Here is a 25429-nt window from a genome sequence, read left to right on the forward strand (position 1 = left end):
AAGGGCCTTCCTCAACGGCCCAACAGCAGCAACCTGGCAGTGGTGGGGCTTGAACCAGTGACCTTCTGATTACTAGTCTAGGTTACAACTACCTACAGGGTAATTCAGAGTTAGGGACTGCTTAGTGGTATAAAAGAAGAAGTTCTACAATGTTTGTAAGCATAACAGCATCTCATATCGTAGCATAATAAGCAGCTTAGTTATTGTATTGAGAATAATTCTAATAGACTGTCTCTGTTGTGCTTTATGGTCTTTGAGCTGAGTGTTGTGGTCTGACTTAAAAACTACAAACCTGAAACTCAGATTAAATTGTGGTATCTAGCAATTTGAACTGATTAGATCTCAAATAAAGGATATAAAATGAGAACTAATTTTTGAAAATAAGATCAGATTTCACTGGCTGTTGAATGTCTGTTGGGATAGCAAAAATTGAAGACCACCCACAATCTATCATTCTAAAGCCAAGACTCACAGACTCTGAGGATTAAAACAATCATTGTGAGCTCACATTAACAAAACACAGTAACAATTTCTTTTGAAATATGCATACAGTATTTTATTTTATTAGGATTTTAACGTCATGTTTTACACTTTGGTTACATTCATAACAGGACAGGTAGTTACTGGTTATACAAGATTCATCAGTTCATGTCTTTCATGTCAAACACAGTCATGGACGATTTTGTATCTCCAATTAATGTCACTTGCATGTTTTTGGACTGTGGGAGGAAACTGGAGCGCCCGGAGGAAACCCACACAGACATGGAGAGAACATGCAAACTCCACACAGAAAGGACCCGGACCGCTCCACCTGGGAATCGAACCCAGGACCTTCATGCTGATTGATGGGTAAAAATGAAATCTAGTGGGTCGATTAAATCCATCAAGTCAAGAGCTTTAAATATTTCTGAATGAACTCTATTTTATGTGGTTATCATCAATTTCAGACCAGTCAAAATGTATCAGTGGGAAACTTTACACCTGCTTTATCATTCTGTGGATGTTACTCTGTTACCCAGCATGCATAAATCACCGAGTGTCATATACATGCTGTAACATTTATTTCAGTGCAAACAATACAAGCATTAAATTCAAAAATATTGGGACAGTATGTAAAATGACAATAAAAACAAGAGGCTTGATTTGATTGACCACTCGTCATCATTCACTGTATAGACAAAAGTTTTGGGACACCCCTTCTAATTAGTTAATTAGTTCTAATTAGTAGGTGTAATAAATCAATTATATACAAGAAATTATAATTATACTTTGTAGCAACAGTTTAGGGAAGGCCCTTTCCTGTTCTAGCATGACTGTGTCCCAGTGCACAAAGCAAGCTCTAAAAAGACATGAAGAAAAACTCCAGTGTCCTGAACTGGAACATTGAGGATTTCTTGCCCAACATTGGTGCCCAGCCATACAAATGCTCTATTGACTGGATGGGCACAAATTCCCACAGGTTCGAATCTGAGCAGTGCTATCAGCTGGCTGGGTGTCTGCACGGTAGCTCTGTGATAGATTAGCACACTGTCCTGGGTATTCCTGCCTTGTGTCTAGTGTTTCCCAGCGGAACCAAAACCGTCATGACCCTGACCAGGATAAACCAGTTGATTAAATGAAAAAGTTGATTCAGTATTACATTCAGCAAAGCCTTTTCTGAATGATTTTATTACTAATTAGCTGTTGCTGGTGTTAATATGATCAGGTGCTGCTCAATTCCTTAGTGTGTGTGTGAAAGAGTAAAAGAAAGAGTATTTGGAATGAAAGGGGAACTTTAGCTCTTATAAATAATTCAGTTTCGGTGTGTACAGGAGTTCAGCGACTCTCTCACAGTCGGCATGGAAACTGTGAACGGACTCCGGTCCTCACAGGTCTGCCGAACTGAATCTGCACCACCGAAAACCACCAGCACTCACATTCAGAAGTCTGAGACCACTAGTCAACATGCTTTTATTTTACATTTTTTGTAAACAGTTCTGCCCATAGAGTTCACATACTGTACACAGATAAAGTAAAAGGTTTTAACACAGTAACAGCTGAATGTTGTACAAAGTAACAATACAATAAGTGCTAAATTAAGACTGTATTATCATAACTTAGCTAGTGTACACCAAATGAGCAATAATCTTAAACATCCTGCTGCAAAGCACGAATAAATCCCAGACTTTACATTATAAAGTACCAGACTATTATTTCATAAACAATTGTATTCCCAGTCTACAGTCTTTTTGGCAGATGGCAGAAAACAAGTGTAGCCAGATGTGACAAAAACACAAAATACAAAACTCCACGTGGACAGAAACTGAAGATGTTGATTAAATCTAGGGTCATAATACTGATAAAAACAGTTTTAGTTCCTTTTTTTACTTTTGCACCTGCAGTCTTGATACAGCTCTTATATCACAACAAAGGGTAAAACTGAATGTGGACAGGGCGGCACATAAACACTCTGGTAAACTAGTATACAGTCATACTTATCCATTTATCTTCATTACTCACTTAATCCTGATCAAGCTAATAGTGGGACCTGAGCCCACCACAAAACACTGAGTGCAGGGACGCACCACACAGCACACCTATCCATTGCAGGGCACCACATACTCACATATTCACTTACTCACACCTTGGAGCAATTCCCACTGCTTATCACCTGCACAAGGTAGGTTCATATAAAAGTTTGTATCACACGCGGAAGGTCATGCACTGATCTCCATTTTCTACCTCATTATGTAGGCGCCATTGATCAGCCAGCACTGGTCATAATTGCAGCAGTTATGAGGAATCCCCTTCGGCACTCCCACCTTTCAGATGAGCCAATCATTGTACGGCGCCCGGCCTGCCGGTAGCAGAGCTGAGATTCGAACGTGAGTTTGAGATGTCAGCACTGGTGTGTTAGTGTTTTTTTATTGTTGGACCACCTAAGCTCCCTTTCATCTTCTTCATTTTAGGTAACAGCTTCATCCTAATAATCCTAGTCATGATGAGTTTAAAACCTACCCAAAAACATTAGGCATAAGGTAGGAATACACCCTGAGGCAGATGACAATCCTTTGCAGAGCATCACATACTTACCTGTCTACTCACTCACACCTGAATCAAAGCAGAGCAGCCAGTCCATGTACAGTCATGTCACTGGACGCTAAGAGGAATCTGTAATACCTGGACAGAACTTACACAGACACAGAAAAGACATGGCAAACTTCTTGGAAACAGATAGACCAGAGGTAAGTATTAAACCAAAGGTCCCCCAGGAGCAGTGCTGCACCCACTTTACCAGCTATTGCCACTGTGACACCCTTAATAAAATACAACAGACTAAAATAAATAGCTATTTATTTTTTCAAAAACATAAACACAACCACATTAACCAAACTTAAGAAAAGGTCTGGTCTGTGCTGGGACTACATGCCAGTACTGATCTAAAACATTCTTATAACATTAAATAACCTACAGAGAGAACACGCTCAGTTGGCTCGAATACTTTGGGTGTAACAGTAAAGCTATTCCATAATAAATCTTCATAGATAAAGAATGCCAAGAAACCTTCACTCAAAGCTCAAACACAGCCAACCCTGTGGGCTTTTTCACAAAGAAGGAAGTGAAAAACTGAAAAAAAATAATAAAAAAAAAGCAGGTTAATTTTCTCATATGTGCCTAAAAATATGTGCCTGTTTAATAACCGTGCAGACTGTGTAAGTGTATTTCCCTTGTATTCAATTATTATACATCAAATTAATTAAAGATTCTTAACCTGGGTGTGGCAATCCAGAACCAGGGAGTAAGAAGGGCATGAATAAGTTTTAACATTTTGTCTACGTACAATTGTAAGGTAATTGTCATGACGGTCCTAAAATTTTAATGGACTTCTGCAGCATTTCTTGATTGGAATGCATACTTTTTACTCTGAGGGTTTATTGCAAGTTTATTGTCGTTTTAAACAAATATAAGGAAAGCAAACCTAATATTCAACTCCACTGTGTACAATATTTTAAGTACGTTGATACCTGACCATGAGCTTGTTTGATACCCTGTTCTAAAACCATGGGAACTGATAAGGAGTCGCCTCCCAAATCCACAACGATCACCGCTCCCACACACACTTCTCACATTCAGATTTTGGGAGTGTGTCTGTGTGACAATGTGTGCCCATTTTGCCAAAAGTGCATTTGTGAGGTCAAATACTGATGTTGAATAGGAAGGCCCGACCTGCAACTGACCTTCCTGTTCTAAAGGTGTTCAGTTGTATTCTGGTCAGTATTTAGAAAATTACTCAACATGAAATTCTTGGCTAGTGAATTTTATGATTCTGTAAGATCTGTACTGAGGTTTCAAGATTTTCTCAACTTAATGCTTGTGGCTCAGTGTAATAGTTGTGGTCAGACTTGCCCTTTTCATGGCTACACCAAACTACTGTCTATGTCTATGTATGTGCACATTTACAGCAAGTCAAGAAGTATTTTAGCCTCAAAGGGTTAAGAACTGATGAACATCATAGGCAATTTCTCTAGCTAGTTGACTGGCTTAGCCATGTGGGTTTCTTCCTGTGAAGCTAGACTGCTGGAATTGTGAAGAAAGACTTGTGGAGCCTGTAAACCCCTAAATTCTACCTTTACAGTTTGCTGGTGATGCATCAAACCCAGTATTGATTTGGTCTGAGATTTGGTGTGCCAGATGGGCACTGCTGACTTCCTTCTGAGTCCAGTGAAGTCCATTGGAGCATTGAAGAGTCAGGAAGTGCTATTGTTGGTAGCAGTGATCCATTATGTGTTGCATCTAGGACAGGGCCTCTTTGGCATCTCTGGGTAAGTGGGGTCACTACAACAGAGGGGACAGTTATGCTTCTCTCAGGCTTTCCAAGATAAGGACTCTGGGGAACCAGGTCCTCTGTAGAGTTCTCAGGATGAACCTCTATCACAGCTGGCTGGGTTCGCTTTTCTCTTTGGTGCCTTAAAACCAGGATTAAAACAACCAGAATAACAATGAGCAGGAGGCAGGCCAGGAGGGGTAGGATTATCAGCAGGGGGTCAGCCGCAGGTCTTGGTAGAGACTCTACCCTGACTGGAATGTTCTTGTGAGGGCTTTTATGTTTAGTGGCTGTGGACTTGGGCACAGTGGAAACTGGGAATCTGCCTCGAGTGTGGTTACCCCACCGATTCCTTGGCTTGGTCTTTGAAGGAAACCAGTGTGATCTCGTGGTTGAAATACTTTGCGATGTCTGGTTTACAAGAGAAACATAATTCGTGGTTCTGTCAAATAGAGGAAGTCTGGTTGGCTGCAGAGGAACTTTTGAAATACCATGTTTTGTGGTAGTAGGGTCATATGGTAAGACTGTGAAAACAAACTCTCCTTTGGCAGGTTGAACATTTGCTGCCTTTAAAATGAAGACAAACGACTCGGTTGCATTTACAGTTTTGTTCTGCGCATCTACAGAATTGAGATTGATGTGTTCCTCAATGGCAATCCTTCCCTGCTCAACATCTCTAAAGGAAAATGATTCCACAGATTCTGAATTACCATCAGCTGTCACCTTTACCAACTGGAAATGTCTCGGAGGAACTATAATTTCAAAGATGGGGTCACTGTCGGTGATGGAAGCCAGCTCAGTGGCATTTAGAACATCCCTCTCTAACTTTACAGAGATACCTGCAGGAATTTGGATGTGTTCTTTAAGCTGAATCAGTGGCCTGACTATTACATTAAAGACCTGGTCAGTCAAGTTGTTACCAGTGGTAAGAACTGAGAACTCAAAACGATCCCATGATGAGGATAAATCTGTCATTTGATACTTTACTCTGCCAGACTTAAGATCCTCCTGAACAAAATGTGTGACCTGCTTGTCCATTTTTAGGAGCCTTCCATGACATGGTGTTGTTATGTAGTATTTTATAGTTGCATTTCTCTTGTTGGTCACTGCTGCCAAGTGCTCAAGTGTTATGATTCCTTCAGTCTGTCCTTGTAAAAGAGTTAAACCAGTGTTATTTACCACATTCAGGGTGATATTCTGAACTTCAAGGTTGAACACATGGTAGAGTGGTGTATGTGAACCATCGGTTATGCTAAAGTAGATCCTTTCTGAAGATGGAGACCCATTTTGAACAAAGTGTACTCTTTGTTTATTCACATCAGCCTGGGTAAAATTGTCTAAAGACTCATTAAACCGACCTTCCAAGGCCAGATACCAATTGTTGGGCTTGCTTATCATGGTGAAATAAATGTCCTCAGGTAAAGTGTCCCCATCTTCTACATGAAGGTTATCAGGACCTAAAGTGACAGTGTCTCCTTCGACCACCGAAACACCCGGCGCTTTGGTTCTAAGTAAAGGAGGCAGATCGTTAACCGGGGTCACTGTAATGTTGAAAGTCTCTGAGACCATAAGGTCAGTTTCCTGGGACTGCTGAACATGTTTCCCCTTGGGATTCAACCACACATCAAAACTAAAACTGTCCAAAAAGGTCTCTGAGTCATCATGCACGTACACAATGCCATATTTGCTAAGGGTCAACTGGGAAAAGTACGGCTTCTCATTGGTCAGGTTCCGATCACCTACGACAATGGTCCCACAGCGTGGTAGTGTAGTGACTCGAAACCAGATCTCATATGTGTGACGCTCTTCTATTGGCAACTTAACCAAAAGATTTGATGCATCCAGATTAGATTTTTTAATCCTGACTTGACCGCCTTCGGGGACAGCAGCACCTAATCACAAACACACACATGAAAAGACATTAAGATGGAATTAATACTTTTTGTGTGTGATTTTAATCATTTTCTTTTTTATTTGTCCTAATTTGAATTAAGTCAATTTCAGGCTAAATTCTGCCTGCCGCATGACACCCACACTGGGCAAGGAGGGTATTTGTCATGAGGACCATATCGCAAGTATTGCATGTGTTGGGTTCTTTCGCTAACCACTGATGATTAATTACTGATGTTTTTGCTGCAGTTCTCTTGCTTTAACTAGTAAATTAGTAAAAAGGTGCATAAACAACATCACTGTGGTGACTCCCCCCCCCCCAACCCCCCAACACTCATCGGCCAGTTGCGTCACAAGTTCACTGGTTCTAGACCAGCAAAATTATAGGGCCAATTTTTCTGTGTGGTGTGAAAAAGTGCTAAATTGTGTGCAGAATCATGTTTGTGTAGGTTTAAGTCTAGGTGACTAGTACAATAAGCAAGTGCAATAATAGGTATAGCTCATAAAATGGCCAATGAAAGTACATACAGTACATATAGTGGTCAATGAGTGAAAATCAATGTTTAACAGGGTCAGCATTTAATGTGAAGTCATTCATTTTAACCAATCTGACACTCAGATTATATTACCTGTGTTGACGAGTAGAACACTTCTATGTTCCGGGCCGGTGTTATCATAGGAGATATGGATGTTGAATGTGTGAGATGGGATGGAGGCAGGGGGTGAAGACACAGTGAAGATGAAGGAGTCTCTTGTCGTCCATCCAACTGATTCAGTTTGTTCATATACAACCACACCAGCATTAACCTGAAGGACAACAACAAAAAACAGAAAAATATTTAATCCTGGTTCCAAATCCACATCCACAGACATTCAAGTATCAAGTTCGAGTTTCTGCAATGCCAGAGGCTTGCCCGTGGTCTGCCCGTGGTCATGTCTAGGAAGGGAATGCTGGATGGGGAATCACATGTAATGGGTGGAGGGTCAGAAACACCAAAGCTTAATAATTAGAACCACATACATTTGGTCAAATAGCATACCCAGGGAAAACAGATGGTAAAAAGAAACCTATGAGGACAAATTTTCTTCAGACCCCAGAATCTCTGAGCTGTGCTGCACCTACACTACCAGCAGTGCCACATATTTACAAACTAAGTGTCACATATCTATGTATATACTCCACACCAAGTACTAAATTTCAAACACACCATGTTTTGAGTGAATGTGGATATTGGCTTCATGTCTGTGGAATCGTCCTCCTGCACGCAGACCAGTCTGCCCAGTCTCGGCGGAGAGGTGACAGAATAAACAATAGTGTGATTCCCATCAATGTCATCATGGTCACTGCTGACAATCAACAAGTGAGCTTCAGAAATGACTTCTGAGGAACCTATAAAAACAGAGTAAACAAAGCCCTCATAATGCTGACAAAAATACTCTTTTTTTAACTTCTGAATAATCTGTTATCCCACATTTTGTAGTAGCTTGTATTATAACAAAGTACCCTTGGTAAATTTGGTAACCCGTCCTCATAATGCAAGCTTAGCTTCTGGTATAAAAGACTTTAAACATGACGTAGGTACTGCTAACAAAAAACAGTTAATATTAATTTTCAGTTCTTTAGTAAAATGACCTGGAAACACTTTGAGTTCACAGTTCCTCTCTAGGCTGAGGACGAAAGATCTGGCAGTGATGCTGAAGATTTGCCTTGGTGCAAAAATTTTTCCATCATTGACCTGAAAGTGGAATCCACCAGACATGGCACCTTTCAATAAAAAAGAAACATACAATTTACAATTAATTATTAAGCCTGATTCCAGGCACATGTGATTCTAAAATATTAGAAGTGCATTTGTCATAAACACGAAGTAAGTGGTTTGCATGATTTGTGCTCTCAAACTTAAAAAAAACGCCTTTATGATGTCAGTTCTCACCGGTATGTACGAAGACCAGCTGGCCGTGTTGGATGTGAGCCTGGGTGAAATTCAGGACGGGTCTAGAGGGGGCGCTCTTAAGGGCCAGGTGTCCATTGCTCGGGGGAGTTATAATGAACTCCAGACTCTCAGGAGGAGAGTCAAGGTCAGTAGCACTGAGGTCATCAGTGGTGATTTGAGTAACAGAATCCACCCATACCTGTAATGACATATCACAAAGTTACATGTTTTTATGGTGTTGTGGCGATCTGTGCTTTATAAATGTTTGCAATTATACTCACTCACTTTCCTAACTGCCTATCCAATTAGGGTCACTGGGCTTTTCAATGGGCTCAAGGCACACAGTAACACCCTGGACAGGGCGACAGTCCATCACATGGCAGACACGCGCACACACATACACACACCCATTCACCTATAGGGCAATTCAGAGTCTCCAATTAATCTGACTGCACGTCTTTGGACTGTGGGAGGAAACCGGAGCTATAGGAGAAAACCCACGCAGACACAGGGAGAACATGCAAACTCCACATAGAAAGGACCCGGACCGCCCCGCATGGGAATCCAACCCAGGACCTCCTTGCTGTGAGGCGACAGTGCTACCCACTGAGCCACCGTGCTGCCCCCCACCGAGCCACCGTACCGCCCCAATTATACAATCTCACAATTAAAATCAAAACAAAGTCTGTACAAGTGTTCCCAATGTCTCTTTGACTAGGCAACTTCAAAAGTTTTTATTTTATTTATTTTCAGTCATTCAGATGTAAATTTGAACTTTGTATCATTCTGCTGCATAACTAGATCATACCCAACATCCTCCAAAAGAATTGTCTAATTATGTGCCCTAACGTTATGCCACTTATTCAGGTCCTGATGCAGGTCCTCTGTCTCTGCATGACTGTATGGTGTGGCAGCTGTACAGCACAAGACAGGAAGGACCTAACCTGGGTGGTAACTCACACATTTTTGCACCTCTTTTTTTGCTGCTGTTGTGCGTTGTTTTCTTTTTATATGATTCATGTACCACACAGTATCCTGTTGTACCACTTGTGACAGATAAAGTGTCTATCTGTAGAGAGACCACACCATCCCCTTACTACTGCTGGTTAAATTCACCACCGTTTTAGTTAGTCTTCATCTTTAGACTATTTGGCTCTACAAGAAGTTCCTTAGATTGTGTCGTACTGTTACTGTAGGACATTTTAGGTAATTGATACCCCTTTTCCACCGACATGGATCCGGCTCCGTTCCGGTTCGCAAACTTGATTTTGAACTGGTTCCACGTGTTTCCAGACAGAGAACTAGCATTCTAATCTGGCACCACAGAAAACTTGGTTTTTCAGCGCGAACCGTGAAATGCTCGCAGGTAATCTAAACACTCCGCCATCACTCCGCCATCATGTTACTACTCTTTACTTTCATTGTGTAATGCCCACCGTTAATGACGCATGCTTAGTTCCCAAAAACTGGTGGAAACGCAGGTCTCTACAAAACACCAAGGTTCGAAGAAACCTGAAAAGAACTGGTGCAAGAACTATGATTATTTTGGTGGAAAAGCACTATGATTGACTTTTATAGTAGGCTTCAACATAAACGAGGTTAATATTGTATTTTACATGGCTGGCTAAAAGCCTGGCTGTTACAGGATGAAATCCAAGCTACTGAACTCTGAACCTTCTGATCAATAGTTTAGTAGCTTTACCGCTGAACCATTAAAAAGCTTGTGAGTAACAAGGGAAGGTATTTTTGTACAACACTTTTATAATGTGATGCGTTTTTACTCTGTATAATTTCAGGTTTTATTTGAAGTTATTTTTGTTTCATCACATGACACACAAAAAGCTCCAAATATCATTACTGCTTATATAATAAACGTCTTAATAATAAGATTTAGTCTAACATTTCTCTTTCTAATAACTAAAGCACTTCAGTGCTCTTTCAGCAGATAAACTGCAGACTAGTTGTCGACACATTAGTGTGCAACACATCACTGTTTCACAGACATGTGAATCCCATCAAGCCCCTAAATAAACCCACTCAATCCTCGTGTGGGGGGATAAAGTGTGGAATGTAAGGAATGCCGACAGATAACACTGCCTAACAGCAACACACACACGCTTAAATAAGCAGGAATGAGCAACATGTGCTTACTTTAAGGACTGTAAAATAAAGCAGATGTGCTGTATCAAGTCTCCAAGCATCTCAGTAAAATCATTTTTATCATATGTGGTAAAGTGACACGGTTATTAATTCATTATAAATGAATGATCTGGCATACATGATTTAGCAAACTAACTTTGGACTAATTGAGCAGGAAGGATTCAACTTAAAACTACGCTGGATGCCTTTTCAAACAAGTACGCCAAATATATATTTTCATCCCATCTGTAGTGCATGTGTCATTACCACAATGTCATTTCAATATTGACTTAATACCTAGTATAATTTCTAGCTAATTTCCTTTGGAATCTATCTTTAATTTTCTAGCTTAACGGCCATCACTGAATGTATTTAATAAAGGGAAGTATTTATGAATTCATTTGTCCTTTGTGGCAGCTTTTATCCTGGTCTGGGTCACAAAAGATCAGAAACTTGGGAATCTTCAGTGTTTTTATAGTTACTGGCAACTTTAGAAACAACATAATGATCTTTGGTAGGACCCTCCTTGCTCAAAACCTGGTGAGATATCAAGCTGAAAATTGGCATTATCTGATGGATCAACTGTAACCACGTGGTCAGCAACAACACTCAGACAGGCTGTGGCATCTAAACAATGCTTGATTGCTATCAAAAAGCCCAATGTGTGGCAAGAAAACATTCCTTACATCCCCACCATCTACACATCCCCTCCAGCAGCCTGGCTTGTTGACAAAATTGTCGTTTTTAGCCTTTACATTTGTCGCATTTAGCAGACACTTTTATCCAAAGCGACTTACATTTATAGCTGAATACAAAACAAGCAACTGAGTGTTAAGGGCCATGCTCAAGGGCCCAAGAGTGGCAATGGTGGGGCTTAAACCGCATTTGGCTACATTTCCTTGCTGTACATTTTGAAGTGTTTTAGAGCTAAGTTAAATCTATGCAGAATGATAAAAAGCTTTGCCCCAAGAACTACACTTAAACTTAAATTACACATAACTATTTTGCTTACAGGGACAAGTGGTCAATTACTACTAATTACTAATACTACACAATACTACACATCTAATGTTTAAATTAAAGTTAATTACAAATATTAGAAGTGAAATTATCATTAATGTGCAGTAATACTTTATGATGTTAATCTTACCTTTAGGATCCTGTTGGCAGTCACAACGGGAGCTTCATCATTTACAGGTGTTATAGTCACATGTAGAACATGAGGGATGCTCTGCTTGTGGAGGTCTGTGTTGTTTACAATGAGTGTGAAATTATCTGTCGTTGTCTCACTGCCATCATGGATGTAGAATATAAACTTGTTTTCAACCTGTACAATAAAAAATGTGTTCATTTATTCATTGTAAATCTTAAAATGTACAGGTCTAGCCTAAATGACAAAAAAATCCTAACAGCTTTAAACTAACTAAATATGGACATAAAACAGCACTAGAGCCCTGGAAACTTGGGTTCAAACCTCATCTCTAGTCACTGTACATAAGAAGTTTGCTCTTTCAATGTATAGCTGAGTTTCCTCCGGGTACTTTTTTCTATTTCCCAAAATCTGCAGTAGGTAGACTGGTAGGTCTAAATGTTTCCTAGTTGGGAGTTAGTAAATAGGTCTGGAATGTCTGTCTGTATAAAGCAGGAAAAACACTAGACTGCATTTTCACTGATCATGCACATTGCTGTTACAGACAGTCTAGTTTCTTCTGGCTTTTTTCACAAATGGTTTAAGGGGGAAAATACATTAGCTTATCATTAAACAGACTTTTTTAAGAGACTGCATATACAAACACCCATTATTCTGAAGATTATTAAACACAGACTGGTGCCTTACATTGAAAGGAAACTGCCAGATGTGCAAGCAGGATTCAGAAAAGGCAGCAGAACAGGAGATATGATGGCAGATGTGCATTTAATGGATGTCTGATCACAGCAAAGCTTTCAACTGTAATGTCCTCAGGATGGAAATAACAGAGCATCTCATCGTTTTAATGCAGAATCTCTACACTAATCATTACAGGAAATGGACCAACAGGCTGGTTTCACACTGGCAAATGAGTTAGACAAAAATGCATTCTGTCAGCATTCCTGTTCAACCTGAACTCTGAACATATAATGCGAGAAGCAGGATTGAAGGAAGATAATCAGGGAATCAAGACTGGTGGAAGAAACATCAATAACCTTTAATATGTGGATGTAACCTTTAACACGTGAAAGTCCTTCGAAAAGTTAAAGAACAGAGTAAATTGATATGACTTCAGCTCAATGTGAAGAAGAAAGACGAATAACTTTACTATTGATGGAAAATAAGTTGATGTGGTGGACAGCTTTTGTGTACTTGGATAAAATAAAACAACAAATAATCCTGCAGTCAGGAAATACAACACAGACTGGCACCAGGAAGAACAAGATGTACAGATCTTTATTTGTCTCTCTAAACAAATATCAATATTATCCAGACTATGGTCATCTCTGTAGTCCTTTATGGATGTAAAGGCTGGACAATCAAACGCAGGACAGGAAGAATATCAATACCTTTGGAGACAAAAAATGGCTTCTTAACCAAATCAAACCCAACCTCTCACTAGATAACCAAACTGAAGCTCAATTATTTTGAGCACATTATGAGAAAAACCAATACACTGGAAAAGACAATTACACTTACAAGAGCTGATGGTAAAATGAAAGAGGACAGCCAGCAAAAAGATGGATTGATAGAATCAAAGGAACAATGAACAAGCCATTAAGATGAAGACAGGATGTTTTGAAAAAATACAATCCACATGGCCACCAGGAGTCAGAATAGTCTTAAAGGCCATAATCAATAAATACATAAATAACAGCCAAATGTGACTGTTTCTCTTTATTCGTTAATAGACAATGTTTACATTCCAGGTGGTAAACTGTATGGTTGCATGTAAATGTATGTAAGCACCCAGTAAACCTGTATTATCTTTTTTACAGATTCTGTTGGCACTTCCACTGGCCTATCTTAGTGCACACTGCCATCTACTGTACCACGGTGTGGACTGGACTGTATATTGTGTAAACTTCATTTGGATATTTATACACCGATCAGCCATAACATTAAAACCACCTCCTTGTTTCTACACTCGCTGTCTATTTTATCAGCTCCACTTACCATATAGGAGCACTTTGTAGTTCTACAATTACTGACTGTTTCTCTGCATGCTTTGTTAGCCCCCTTCCATGCTGTTCTTCAATGGTCAGGACCCCCACAGGACCACCACAGAGCAGGTATTATTTAGGTGGTGGATCATTCTCAGCACTGCAGTGACACTGACATGGTGGTGGTGTGTTAGTGTGTGTTGTGCTGGTATGAGTGGATCAGACACAGCAGCACTGATGGAGTTTTTAAACACCTCACTGTCACTGCTGTACTGAGAATAGTCCACCAACCAAAAATATATCCAACCAACAGCACCCTGTGGACAGCGTCCTGTGACCACTGATGAAGGTCTAAAAGATGACCAACTCAAACAGCAGCAATAGATGAGTGATCGTCTCGGAAGAACAGAGTAAAAGGAGGTTAAAAAAGTATGTAGAGAAACAGATGGACTACAGTCAGTAATTGTAGAACTACAAAGTGCTTCTATATGGTAAGTGGAGCTGATAAAATGGACAGAGAGTGTAGAAACAAGGAGGTGGTTTTAATGTTATGGCTGATCGGTGTATATAACTTCCCACCCATACTTTATAAAGCATAGAGAACTAATATAAAACTGACCTGCAAACTGGTGAAAGATGGGATAGGAACACCAGGTATCCTGGAGTGCTCTATACGACCATGATGTGGACCCTCTATCACATGGTACAGGAAGTGGAGCCCTTTGAAGTGATGGCTGCTGATTTTAATGACTTCTTGAGTTAAGGCTTTTGAAGATCCCTCCTTTACGGTTATGTTTAAAACATCCAGTGGTACAACAAAACAAATTACTTAAGTGTACTTTATAACAATTTAAAAATAATATATCACCAAAACAATATTGCACAATTTCACACATTCCAATTAAATACCTGAACAGGTTTTATCCAAATTGAATAATAAATATTTTTTGTTTGGTATTAGGATGGCTAGGATGCCAGTGATGGAGCATATGGAGTCACACTCTTCCCTCTGTAAATCATCCACAACTCGTGCAGATACCATGACCAGAAAGCAGAGGTTTCACCACATTTCTGCAATGGCAATAAACCCTGCCGACCTCCATAACTCTGATACAGTCATTAGTGTCTGGCTGGATGACAAGCCAGGTTAATAGCACCGCTAAGATTTGAACTTGAGAGCTTGATATGTCCATAGTGGTGGGCTAGCACATTGGAGCGCTGTGCCATTAAGTGCCCAACCACTTTGTATAATGTTTTTTAAGGCCTGAAAACTACTAAATTAAAATAATATGCATAACACATAAACTGTAACCATAGTCTCCTAATATCCCAAACCTACCCACCCCACTGCCCCACTACCACATAGTGTACAGTGCTTTCCCAAAAAGGCAATAGACCACAGTGCAGAAATCCAGCTCTGTTAGTCTGAACATTGATTGACGGCATAAAAAAATAAAAAACTAGGAATCACTTGAAAGGAGTAGCATTTAAGTCTTAATTTGGTTTGTTAAGTTCTTAATAATTCATATAGCAGTAGCCAATTTTGTCAAAATATACCACAATATCCACAATCATTAACATTTACTAAATTATTTAGATAAATAAGTGGGCCTATTTTGTGGGGTTATAAAATGACATTATTAAACAGTGGCTTGGTGGGTAGCACTGTCGCCTCACAGCAAGAAGGTCCTGGGTTTGATCCCTAGGCGGGGCGGTCCGGGTCCTTTCTGTGCGGAGTTTGCATGTTCTCCCCGTGTCTGCGTGGGTTTCCTCCGGGAGCTCCGGTTTCCTCCCACAGTCCAAAAACATGCAGTCAGGTTAATTGGAGACACTGAATTGCCCTATAGGTGAATGTGTGTGTGTGTATATATGAGTGTCTGCCCTGCTATGGGCTGGCGCCCCGTCCAGGGTGTTACTGTGTGCCTTGAGCCCATTGAAAAGCTGGGATAGGCTCCAGCACCCCACCCCTACCCCCCGTGACCCTAATTGGATAAGTGGTTAAGAAAGTGAGTAAATTATCAATTTTCCTTTGGGAATAAATAAAATAACCAATCAACGAATTAGCCTTTATAGAATCACACTGGGATGTAGTTTAAAAGTCAACTGGATTAATAATTAATCACAGTTTTAAGATGTAACAACCATGAATTTCAGACCATCTTGTTCATTAAATATAATAAAGTTATGAGTGTAAAACAAACCTCAAGTTGCTCTTTGCTAATCTGAACTGGTTTTCCTTCTTCCACAACTACAGTGCTGTTGTGTGTCACTTGTGGAGGCTGCTGATGGCTTTCAAGGTACACTTTTACTCCCACGGTCACATCCAGACGCAGTCCATTTACCGTAGCTGTAAGACTGATGGAGTCCTTAAGGTTTCTGCTGTCATCGTGACTGTAAACTACATGTCCTGCCTTCAGATCATACTGTGTAAAAGCATCTGCTTCTATTCCATCACACAGTAAAGTACCATGAGATGGGGGAAGAAATATCTCAAACAGCACATCTTCGTCACTTCGAACATCCATGTTGGTGGTCACGCTGAAGTTGGTAGAGCGCACTATTACATTTTGGCCTTTCTTGACTAGTAGACCTGTGTTGTTAGCCACTATTAAATATGGATCCTGGGCACTAACTTCCAAAAGGCTTGAGGTATAATGCTTGCCATCGGATACGAAGAAGACAAAGCGCCCGTAGCTCACACCTTTGTGTATAAACAACACCCGCTTTTCTTCAAGATCTCTCTGACGGAACTGATAAAGCTTGTGGGATGTGTTGTTTACCAAGACTAGCTCACCCACTGGGATTCCCCGCCTGGTATAAAGCAACTGTCCATCATCATAGTCTGAATCAGGGTCATGGTAACAAAGATCCTCCAAGGTCAAAAGCTTTTGGCTGTCACGGACAACATGGAATACTTTATCAACAACACGGACAGGTTTTTCATCATTGACCAACTGGATGGAGATGTTGTAGATGCCCTTTGTGGTTATTAGAGCTTGGTCTTTTAGCGATGACACAGAGGCACAAAATGTAAAGGCATCACATGTGGTTTCACTGTTGTCGTGAATGTACAAAATGTGTTCCTCTAGAATGTCCTGATTTGAGAACTCTACTATACTGTTCCCACTGGTGTTGGAACTGGAATTGTTTATCTTTATTAATTTGCCATGTTGAGGGCTGCTCATGATGGAATAGTGTACAGTTCTGTTGCTGTGAGTCTCCACAAAAAGCATATTCTTGGTTATGACCCTACTGTGCCCTTCCAAGAGGTAAAGTCCATTATTTCTCAGGACTATTTTATCAACATTTGCTTTGATATTAATCCTGAAGTCATGTTTCTCAGAGAAGGAGTGTTTTGAAAAAACCTGAAAGCTGAACACATCTTTCAAGTCTTCGAGTGCTTTTTCAAAGAGCTTATAGTGCAGGCTGTGATTTGTGATGTCCCTCTGACTAAAGGTGGAGTTCTTCTTTTGGGGCTCATCATTCAAAAGCAAAGACCCCCTCTTTGGTAAACTCAGCAAGCGTATGTGAATATCATCCTCCGACAATTTTAAACCTTTAGATACTATCTTAAATTCCTGAGGGGTAATTGTGACTTTTGTGTTACTGTCTACCTCCATCTTACTCCTTGTCACTTTGTAATGAATCCATTTGACTCTTACCAGAACAAGAATTTCATCTGCAGATACAGAACCAATACTGATTTTGCACTTAAAGCTGTCTGTAAGATTCCTTAACTGGGTTCTTTTGAAAGTACTAAGGTATCTGAGTCGCTCTTTTTCCAGAAGTTTCTGTGTGAAGGTGCTGGTCTGCTTCCACTCGCCACTGGAATGCAACCTTTGCAACTCGCCATAAATCGGCAGCTCTGTTACATCATAACGAATTTCCACTGCCTGCTTGGGTATGTTTACTTGCACAGCTATATGTCTAATACCAATATTGGAACTTTCACCCTGGATCACATCTATTCCCCTGTTGTTTATAATTTTGTGTTCCAATGTGACAGCCATAATCCTTATAATAACCATATTGCTTACGTGTTCCCCATCACTCACCCTGATGGCCATCCTAGAGTTCTTAACACCAGTGTGGACAAAACTAACCTTACCCTGCTCTAGATCTAAGTACGAGAAGGTATTCACTGCTTTCCCAGGATTGTCTTCAAGTTCCAAGAATCCAGAATCTGCTGTAAGGTTACCAAGCAGAGTAAAAACCAAGTCTGTGGCATTAGTGTCAGGGTCGGTAGCCCTGAGCATGTCTGTGGTCAGAGGTCGTTTGGAGTTCTTAAGTAGAATAAAGTGGTTCCCCTCAGGAAGGCTGAGCTCTGGGGTATCATTGATTGGCATGACGGTGATGTTAAACCTGTGCAAGCGGTTTCCATTTAGATAACCAGGCACCTCTTTCTTGGTGCTGGTAAAAACAGAAAACATAAAGAAGTCCTGAGAATCTTCAAAGCCTCCATGGACATACATAATTCTGCCATACCAAAGGTCCAACATGCTGAAGGTATTTTCCTGACCAGCATAGTCAACATCAAGCCTCAGCTGTCCATGGACTGGCTGCTCCTCAATGCGAAATATAATCTGGGATTGATGGATCTTAAGCTTGTGAAAATCTAAGTTCACCTTGATGTGCTTTGCCTCAAGAGGTGCTCGTCCACCCTCCAGGACCTCCAAGTCTTTGAGTACTAAAAAGGTCTTAAGGTGTTTCTTGTCTTGTTGAACTGATTGAGATGTGTATGGCTGAAGAATCTCAGGAGTTGTGGTTGTGATCAGAGCGACATGTTTAACTGGCTCACAACCAACAGAGACATCCTTGGTGACCAAAGCATTAGGCAGACCCACAGTGTGGTCATTGATTTTGATATTTTTAAGACAGCCTTTAAAGGACCCTCCACCTATGTGCTTTCCAACGACAGAGAGTAAGCCATTCCTGCGAACCTCTGCATATGTCCCAGCATCCACCCCACCCAAGAAGAGGGGTCCGTTAAGCTGGAGAGTTTGAGACTTTACTCCAAAGCTGGAATTTAACATCTCATCATTTATGGTCAAATGAAGTGTCCTTGGGGCTACAAAGAGTTGTACAGAGTGCCAGCCCCCTGTGTTCACTGCTGTTATGGATGACAGTGTTGTCTTGCTACCACCTACTCTGAGCACAGCAATAAGGTGCTTGTTTCGTATCTCCAGTGCCACATAGTCCCCTTTTCCTGCAGTGCTGTATAACAGAAGTCCATCTTCAGCTGATGTAAGGAACTCACACTCAAACATCCCTTCCTGAGGCACCTCCCATGTAGGCAAAGACACATACGCTTTGGAACTGAAGAAACTGATGGAGTCATTGATAGTGCCAGAAAACTGAGGGCTGCACCCTAATGAGACCTCATGGACCGTTTTATACCCAGAATAAGGTCTTAAGGATGATAGGAGATTGTGTTCATTAAAGAGCACCTCATCTAAACAGCCTCGAAAGCCAACATGGGACATCTCATTTAACAGGTAGAGTTTATCCAGGTTATCAAGCCCACCAACATAGAGTCCATCCTGAATACTAAGCTCCAGGTCAGGGCCTGGCATCCTCACACTGCTATGAGAGGTTTTGTCGACTGTCAACGTGACGTTGTGCTCATTATGTTGGAGTTCAATGGAATGCCAGGCTAGGTCATTCAGAAGAGTTCCTTTCTCTGACCATAGGGTTCGTTCTCCTGATCCAAAGTCCATCTGAGCCTGTGTTAATATAGGATGGGATTTCGATTAATTTAACAGCGTAAGTTTGTTTATTATAAGACATTATTGTTTGTTATTTGAGAAATAACCACATATATGTAATTTCTCAACATAAGTAACCATCTATTTCAGTTAAGTGATGATGCGTTACAGAGATAAGTTCAGGTTTCGCCTCATTGTTTTACTGCACTTTACTGCAATTATTGTTTGTACAACAGTGAAATGGCTTGATAGCCTTAAGTAACTTAAGTCACATGTAAATACACAAGGTACAGTATGTGAACAAAAGTACTGGGACACCCCTTTTAATTATGGAATTCATGTATTTTAGCCTCAACAACTGCTAATGGGTGTAATAAATGAATTACTCACTCACTCACTTTCTTAACCGCTTATCCGATTAGGGTCGCGTGGGGGGTTGGCGCTGGAGCCTATCCCAGCTTTTTAATGGGCGCAAGGCACACAGTTACACCCTGGAAGGGGCGCCAGTCCATCGCAGGGCAGACACACACACACACACACACACACACACACACTCATTTACCTATAGGGCAATTCAGTGTGTCCAATTAACCTTACTGCATGTTATTGAACTGGGAAACTGGGAAACCCATGCAGACATGGGGAGAACATGCAAACTCCGCACAGAAAGGACCCGGACTGCCCCGCCTGGGGCCTGCTGTGAGGCGACAGTGCTACCCATTGAGCCACCGTGCCGCTCATAAATCAATTATATAAAGCAAATTCTATTCTTTCAACTTTGCAGAAACAGTTTAGGGAATGCACTGTCCTGTTCCTATATGCCTGTGCCACAAAGCAAGCTCTATAAAGGCATGAAGAGAAACGCTTAGTTTGACTGCACAGAGCCCTGACCCTTTGGAACAGCTTTAGAATGAACTGGAACATCAATTGAGGCTTTCTTGACCAATAGTGCCCAACCATACAAATGCTCTTTTAACTGAATGGGTATAAATTCCCACAGACATACTTCAGCCTTCTCAGAACACTGACTGTTGTTACAGCTGAAAAAAAAAAACTCAGCAGTCATGACATTTTGATATTTGTTTCTATAATGTGATCATGTCCAACAAGCTCATGATCAGGTGTACGAATACTTTAGGCCATATAGTGAATTACAATTAATATTTATTGTTACAACATATGGCCAAAAGTATGTGAACACCTTCTGCAATGTATTAAACAAAGGGTCAAAATACTGTGAACAAAAGATTTTAGTTTTAGATATTTGATCCATTTTAAGTGTAGATTGTTGAGTTAAACAATAACTATTTAAAATCAAATCCATAATACAAAATGTGCAAAAATGTACAAAAAGTCAAGACACCTCTATACTTTCTGAATCCACTGTAACTACAGAATCAGCCCCTTAACACATAGAAAACATGAAAGGACTTGTAGTGAAATGATCTCAGCACCTACTAGCTGGAAGTAATAAGACATTCCTCATCTTTGTTTTCATTTTATCTTTAGGCATCCTTAAGATTAGAGCTATTTGGTGTATTTTAGTAGTTATCAGCGTCAGGATGCCAAAGAAAGACCCACAGTACAGCTTCAGAATTAAAAGCTATATATTTTAGATGTATACATATACACATGTACAGCACAATTAAATTTTTTTGCGTATTTGTAACTAAATGCAGTATTTACTATATACTGTGCAAATCTCGGCAGGTTAAATGATCATCTGTGTTTGGACATCTACAATTGTTATATTGTTATAACCTATGTTTTGGTGTGTCTGTGGTGACACAGAAACATACTGTAGGTTGGAAACATATGTACCTGAATATGTCCAAACTGTAACGCCACCCAGAGGAAATCTGTCTCCCCCGTAGCCAGGAACAGTAATCCACTGGGGCTGGAGGTCCGAAAGCGCACATGGAGGGAGTTTTTACTGGAGGACTCCACAGTTTTCTGCTGTACAAAACCATCTCCATAGAAAGAGGCTTTAATAAAAGTGAAAGATTGAATCAAACAGATAGATAGATAGATAGATAGATAGATAGATAGATAGATAGATAGATAGATAGATAGATAGATAGATAGATAGATAGATAGATAGATAGATAGATAGATAGATAGATAGATAGATAGTTGAATGAATGGATGGACTGACAGACGGACAAACAGACGAACAGACAGCATTCATGTACTTTGTATTTCAAGATGCTCAGTTAGATGGTTGACTAGAAAAGCTTATGGTTATTGAATGTTAGCATTTGTTGGGCTGTAGAATCGTTATTAACTAAAAAAAGAAAGATGAACCAAGTTTGTCATTTGGCAAGGAAGCCCAAACATTGGCATGCAAAGTAAAATTTAACAAGACATTAGTTCATATATGTCAGTCCAGGAGCTTTATTATTGCTGTCGTTTGCATTATATCGTCATGTATTTTAGTATCAACACTTGCTTCTAAATTTTCCTTATATATGTGTTTTGATAAAAGATGCATTCACTTTCTTTCCTAGTACAGAGAGACATGTGTAATTTTCTGTCTATGGCAGTCCAAAACAACACAACAGATAAGTTAAATTAGATTAAAATTACTTTAAACTCAACCATAATTGGAATGAAATAGCCACTGTGTCCTGTGACTCTAAAACCTACATTTAATAACCCTGTCGCCATACGAGCATTAACTTTGAAAAAGAAAACAAGGCTAATTATTTATAGCTTCAGGAGTGAGAACAGCAATTGCTGTTCTACTCTCTCTCTCGCTCTCTCTCTCTCTCTCTCTCTCGCTCTCTCTCTCACCATGGTACATTAGGCCACTGTTCCGGACGGCCTCCCACACATTCCTTTCCCTTTTTTTGCCAGAGGGCACAGCTTATAAAATGTGTTGTGATATGTTAGTGTAATGTCATTGAAATGTAGGTAAATTCAACTCGTCTCTGTTTAATAAAGTTTAGTAAAATTATGTCCCTGGTACTGTTCCTTAAAACAATTCTGAGGGTAAAAAGCCTGTTAAATAAATAAATAAAAATGTAAAATGTGGAACCTGATAATTATCTGTCATATTACTCAATCACAGTTAACTCAAAGAATTGTTATAAAGTGTTTATGTAGTAAGTTTGACAGGTCTGTTTACTACTGTAGTTTATCAGATATATATTAATATTTGAGCATGTACTTATAGAAATCCTGTTAAGTAGCTTTAACTATATTATTCTTTTAAACCGATGTTTGTTGTGTTCAATAGATCACTCTCAATCACATTTCCCATGTATGCTGTGCTCATGCTGAAAGACTCGTCAGCTTGACCAACTTAATGCCTCCCTGTGCCACCAATGCCCTTCAGCTATGCAGACTGTTCTGCTTCCTGAACTGCTTTTAATGTTCTATATATCTGAATTCAATTAATGCACATTAACACACCGAGAGCCTTTTAAAGGCACAAAAGGATGCATGTTAATTCTAGATCAGTGTGTCAATGTTGCCAATCAATGAACATGCTCTATTATCTCTTAGTTTACTGTCAAATGTTTTAGTCTTACACATGCCAAATTCTAATAGGTTATTACAGACTCTAGAGTATTTTTCTGTATGGTAAAGAGTGATAACTTAATTTTACTTAACACCACATGTGTGACCATATGTAATGCTGAATAATAATCTACAATATTCTACACATTTTTACTGCCCTTTTCAGATTGCTCAAAAATCCAGTCAATATCATAAATGTAGATAAAATAGCAGATTGTTATGTGTACAACAGAGAAGAGGACAGTTGTAATTTAGGACTACGCCTTGGCACAAACATATGTATGTTACCATGTAGTAGGTGGATTACTGGCATGAAAACATCAAAAACTCTCTCTCCATCTCTCTCGTTCTTATTCTCTTTCTCATTCTCATATTCTCTTCACTTTTCTGGTGAAAGTATTAAAACTATTTTTTGTCATACTAAAACCAGCCCATCTGTAAAAAACAACCATGCAATGGTCAAAGTCACTTCCACAACTATTTTCCCCATTTCATAGTTTGATGTGAGCATAAACTGTAGATGATTTTATACACTGTTCTGACACCACATGGCTGACTATTTAAATAATTATATAAAAGGCAGGTGTCTCACTGGTCCTAAAAGTAACTGGTGAGTGTTATTCCATGGTAGTACTCAAAAAATATGATAATCCAATTTAACAGTGTTGGGTATTGATCATTTTCGATTCAGACTGTCATTATCATTGTTAAATAAAAAAAACAACAACCTGGGTCACGCTTAGGTTAAATAATAATAATAATAATACATTTAATTTGTAAAGCACTTTACATTTGGCTGGTAAAGCTTAGGTTGAATTTAGCTGGCATTAGCTAAATATCACTGTCACATTATATTTGAATAAGTATTTTTAGTCTGTGGTAACTACTACTATCGGTAACTATTGTGAAATGCAGCTAAATTACTTTAAAAAAATCTTTTAATTATTATTAATAATACTGCTACTGATATTTAGAATGAAAATTTATTATAAGACAGACCTGCCCCATAAAAAATTGGCAGAGTGGGAATTTGTATGCAGTATTAACAACATTTTCTACCAACTGTAGGTGAAAATAATATATTAATAATTGTAAAAAATGGAAAACTGTGTAAAAGGTTATTATTTTGTAATCAGTGGACAAATACATGAAGGCTGAACAGGAAAATGCATCTGGAGTAATTCATAACTCATTCATGTACAGACACTTAACCTGCAGGAGACTTAATATTAGTTAATAGTCTGTAGCTGTAGCTAACCTTTATATTTTTTTTTAACTGTAATTATACTTAACTTTATGCTTTTGGGGACACTTTTGAGATGTTAAGGTATGTTGCTTATTATTTAGCATAGATTAATAACTATTACTGCTTTATCTCTATATCTTAATAAATGATGTAAATCATGCAAATATAATAAAAATAAAACCAAATTATAACATGTTTAAATCCTCCACAGTTGCAATAATAGAAATATAATGAAGCTAACATGCATCACGTTTCTTCTTGTATAATAAACTCACCTCCACTCACCAGTCCTCTCATCACCAGCAGCAGTAAAAATAACTTCCACAGTGAAGTTCTCACACCCTGAACAAACCTCCACATGGTTCATCCTACATTAGTTCTGTTTCTTTATTAGATTAGGGTGCTTTTCTATCCACAGATATGAACATTATACAGAAAACAACTCTCATCCTCACTCACTTTCTCTCAACACTGTCACCTAATCTCTGTACCTGCAGGGCACATGTTATGACGTCACTACGCTGAGTAAAACCCCGCCCACCTGACGAGTCTCAGGTTCTCTGGTCTGTATGGTAGAGGTTCTTGTGGTGAACAAAATGAGCTGATCATGAGTTTAACACACAATATTAACGCAGTTTATACACGATATGGTCAAATGTATGTGGACACCTGACCACGAGCATATGTGGTGGAACATACCATTCCAAAAGCATATGCTTTAATTAATATGCAGTCCCCCTTAAAATTATAAGAAATTTCACAGTTCTAATAATGGTTTTGCAGTGTGTCTGTGTAAATGTGTAAAAAAAAAACAAAAAAAAACATTTGTAAAGTTAGGTAGTGATGTTAGATAGGTCTGGCTCGCAATCGATGTTCCAATTCCTTGAACGAAAAGGATGATGAAGAAAATTTGGCATATGATGAATAGTTAAAATATTAAATACATACATACTACATACATACATACACACTACATACATACATACATACATACACACTACATACATACATACATACACACATACATACACACTACATACATACTGTACATACATAC

General features: G+C 39.4%; 1 protein-coding gene across 1 annotated transcript; it reads right to left on the minus strand.

Annotated features, from left to right (window-relative positions):
• Positions 1-4630: 4630 nt before the first annotated feature.
• Positions 4631-24732, minus strand: LOC134332875 (chondroitin sulfate proteoglycan 4-like). Its single transcript, XM_063014707.1, has 11 exons — positions 24648-24732; positions 21426-21589; positions 16101-19622; positions 14939-15029; positions 14519-14727; positions 11918-12094; positions 8629-8827; positions 8328-8459; positions 7903-8084; positions 7324-7501; positions 4631-6696 (listed from the first exon to the last, which is right to left on the minus strand). The coding sequence occupies exons 1-11, from the start codon at positions 24730-24732 to the stop codon at positions 4631-4633; spliced, it is 7005 nt and encodes a 2334-aa protein (XP_062870777.1).
• Positions 24733-25429: the final 697 nt, after the last annotated feature.

This window comes from Trichomycterus rosablanca, chromosome 18 (assembly GCF_030014385.1).
Source record: "Trichomycterus rosablanca isolate fTriRos1 chromosome 18, fTriRos1.hap1, whole genome shotgun sequence".
NCBI classification, from domain to species: Eukaryota; Metazoa; Chordata; class Actinopteri; order Siluriformes; family Trichomycteridae; genus Trichomycterus; species Trichomycterus rosablanca.

Coding starts and splice junctions, on each gene's coding strand:
- LOC134332875 (XM_063014707.1), bottom strand. CDS start 24,732: ATGTGGAGGTTTGTTCAGGGTGTGAGAACTTCACTGTGGAAGTTATTT. Junction 15,030..16,100: donor TTAGCAAAGAGCAACTTGAG/GTTTGTTTTACA, acceptor CTTGTCATCCAG/CCAGACACTAATGACTGTAT. Junction 8,460..8,628: donor GCTGGTCTTCGTACATACCG/GTGAGAACTGAC, acceptor TTTTATTGAAAG/GTGCCATGTCTGGTGGATTC.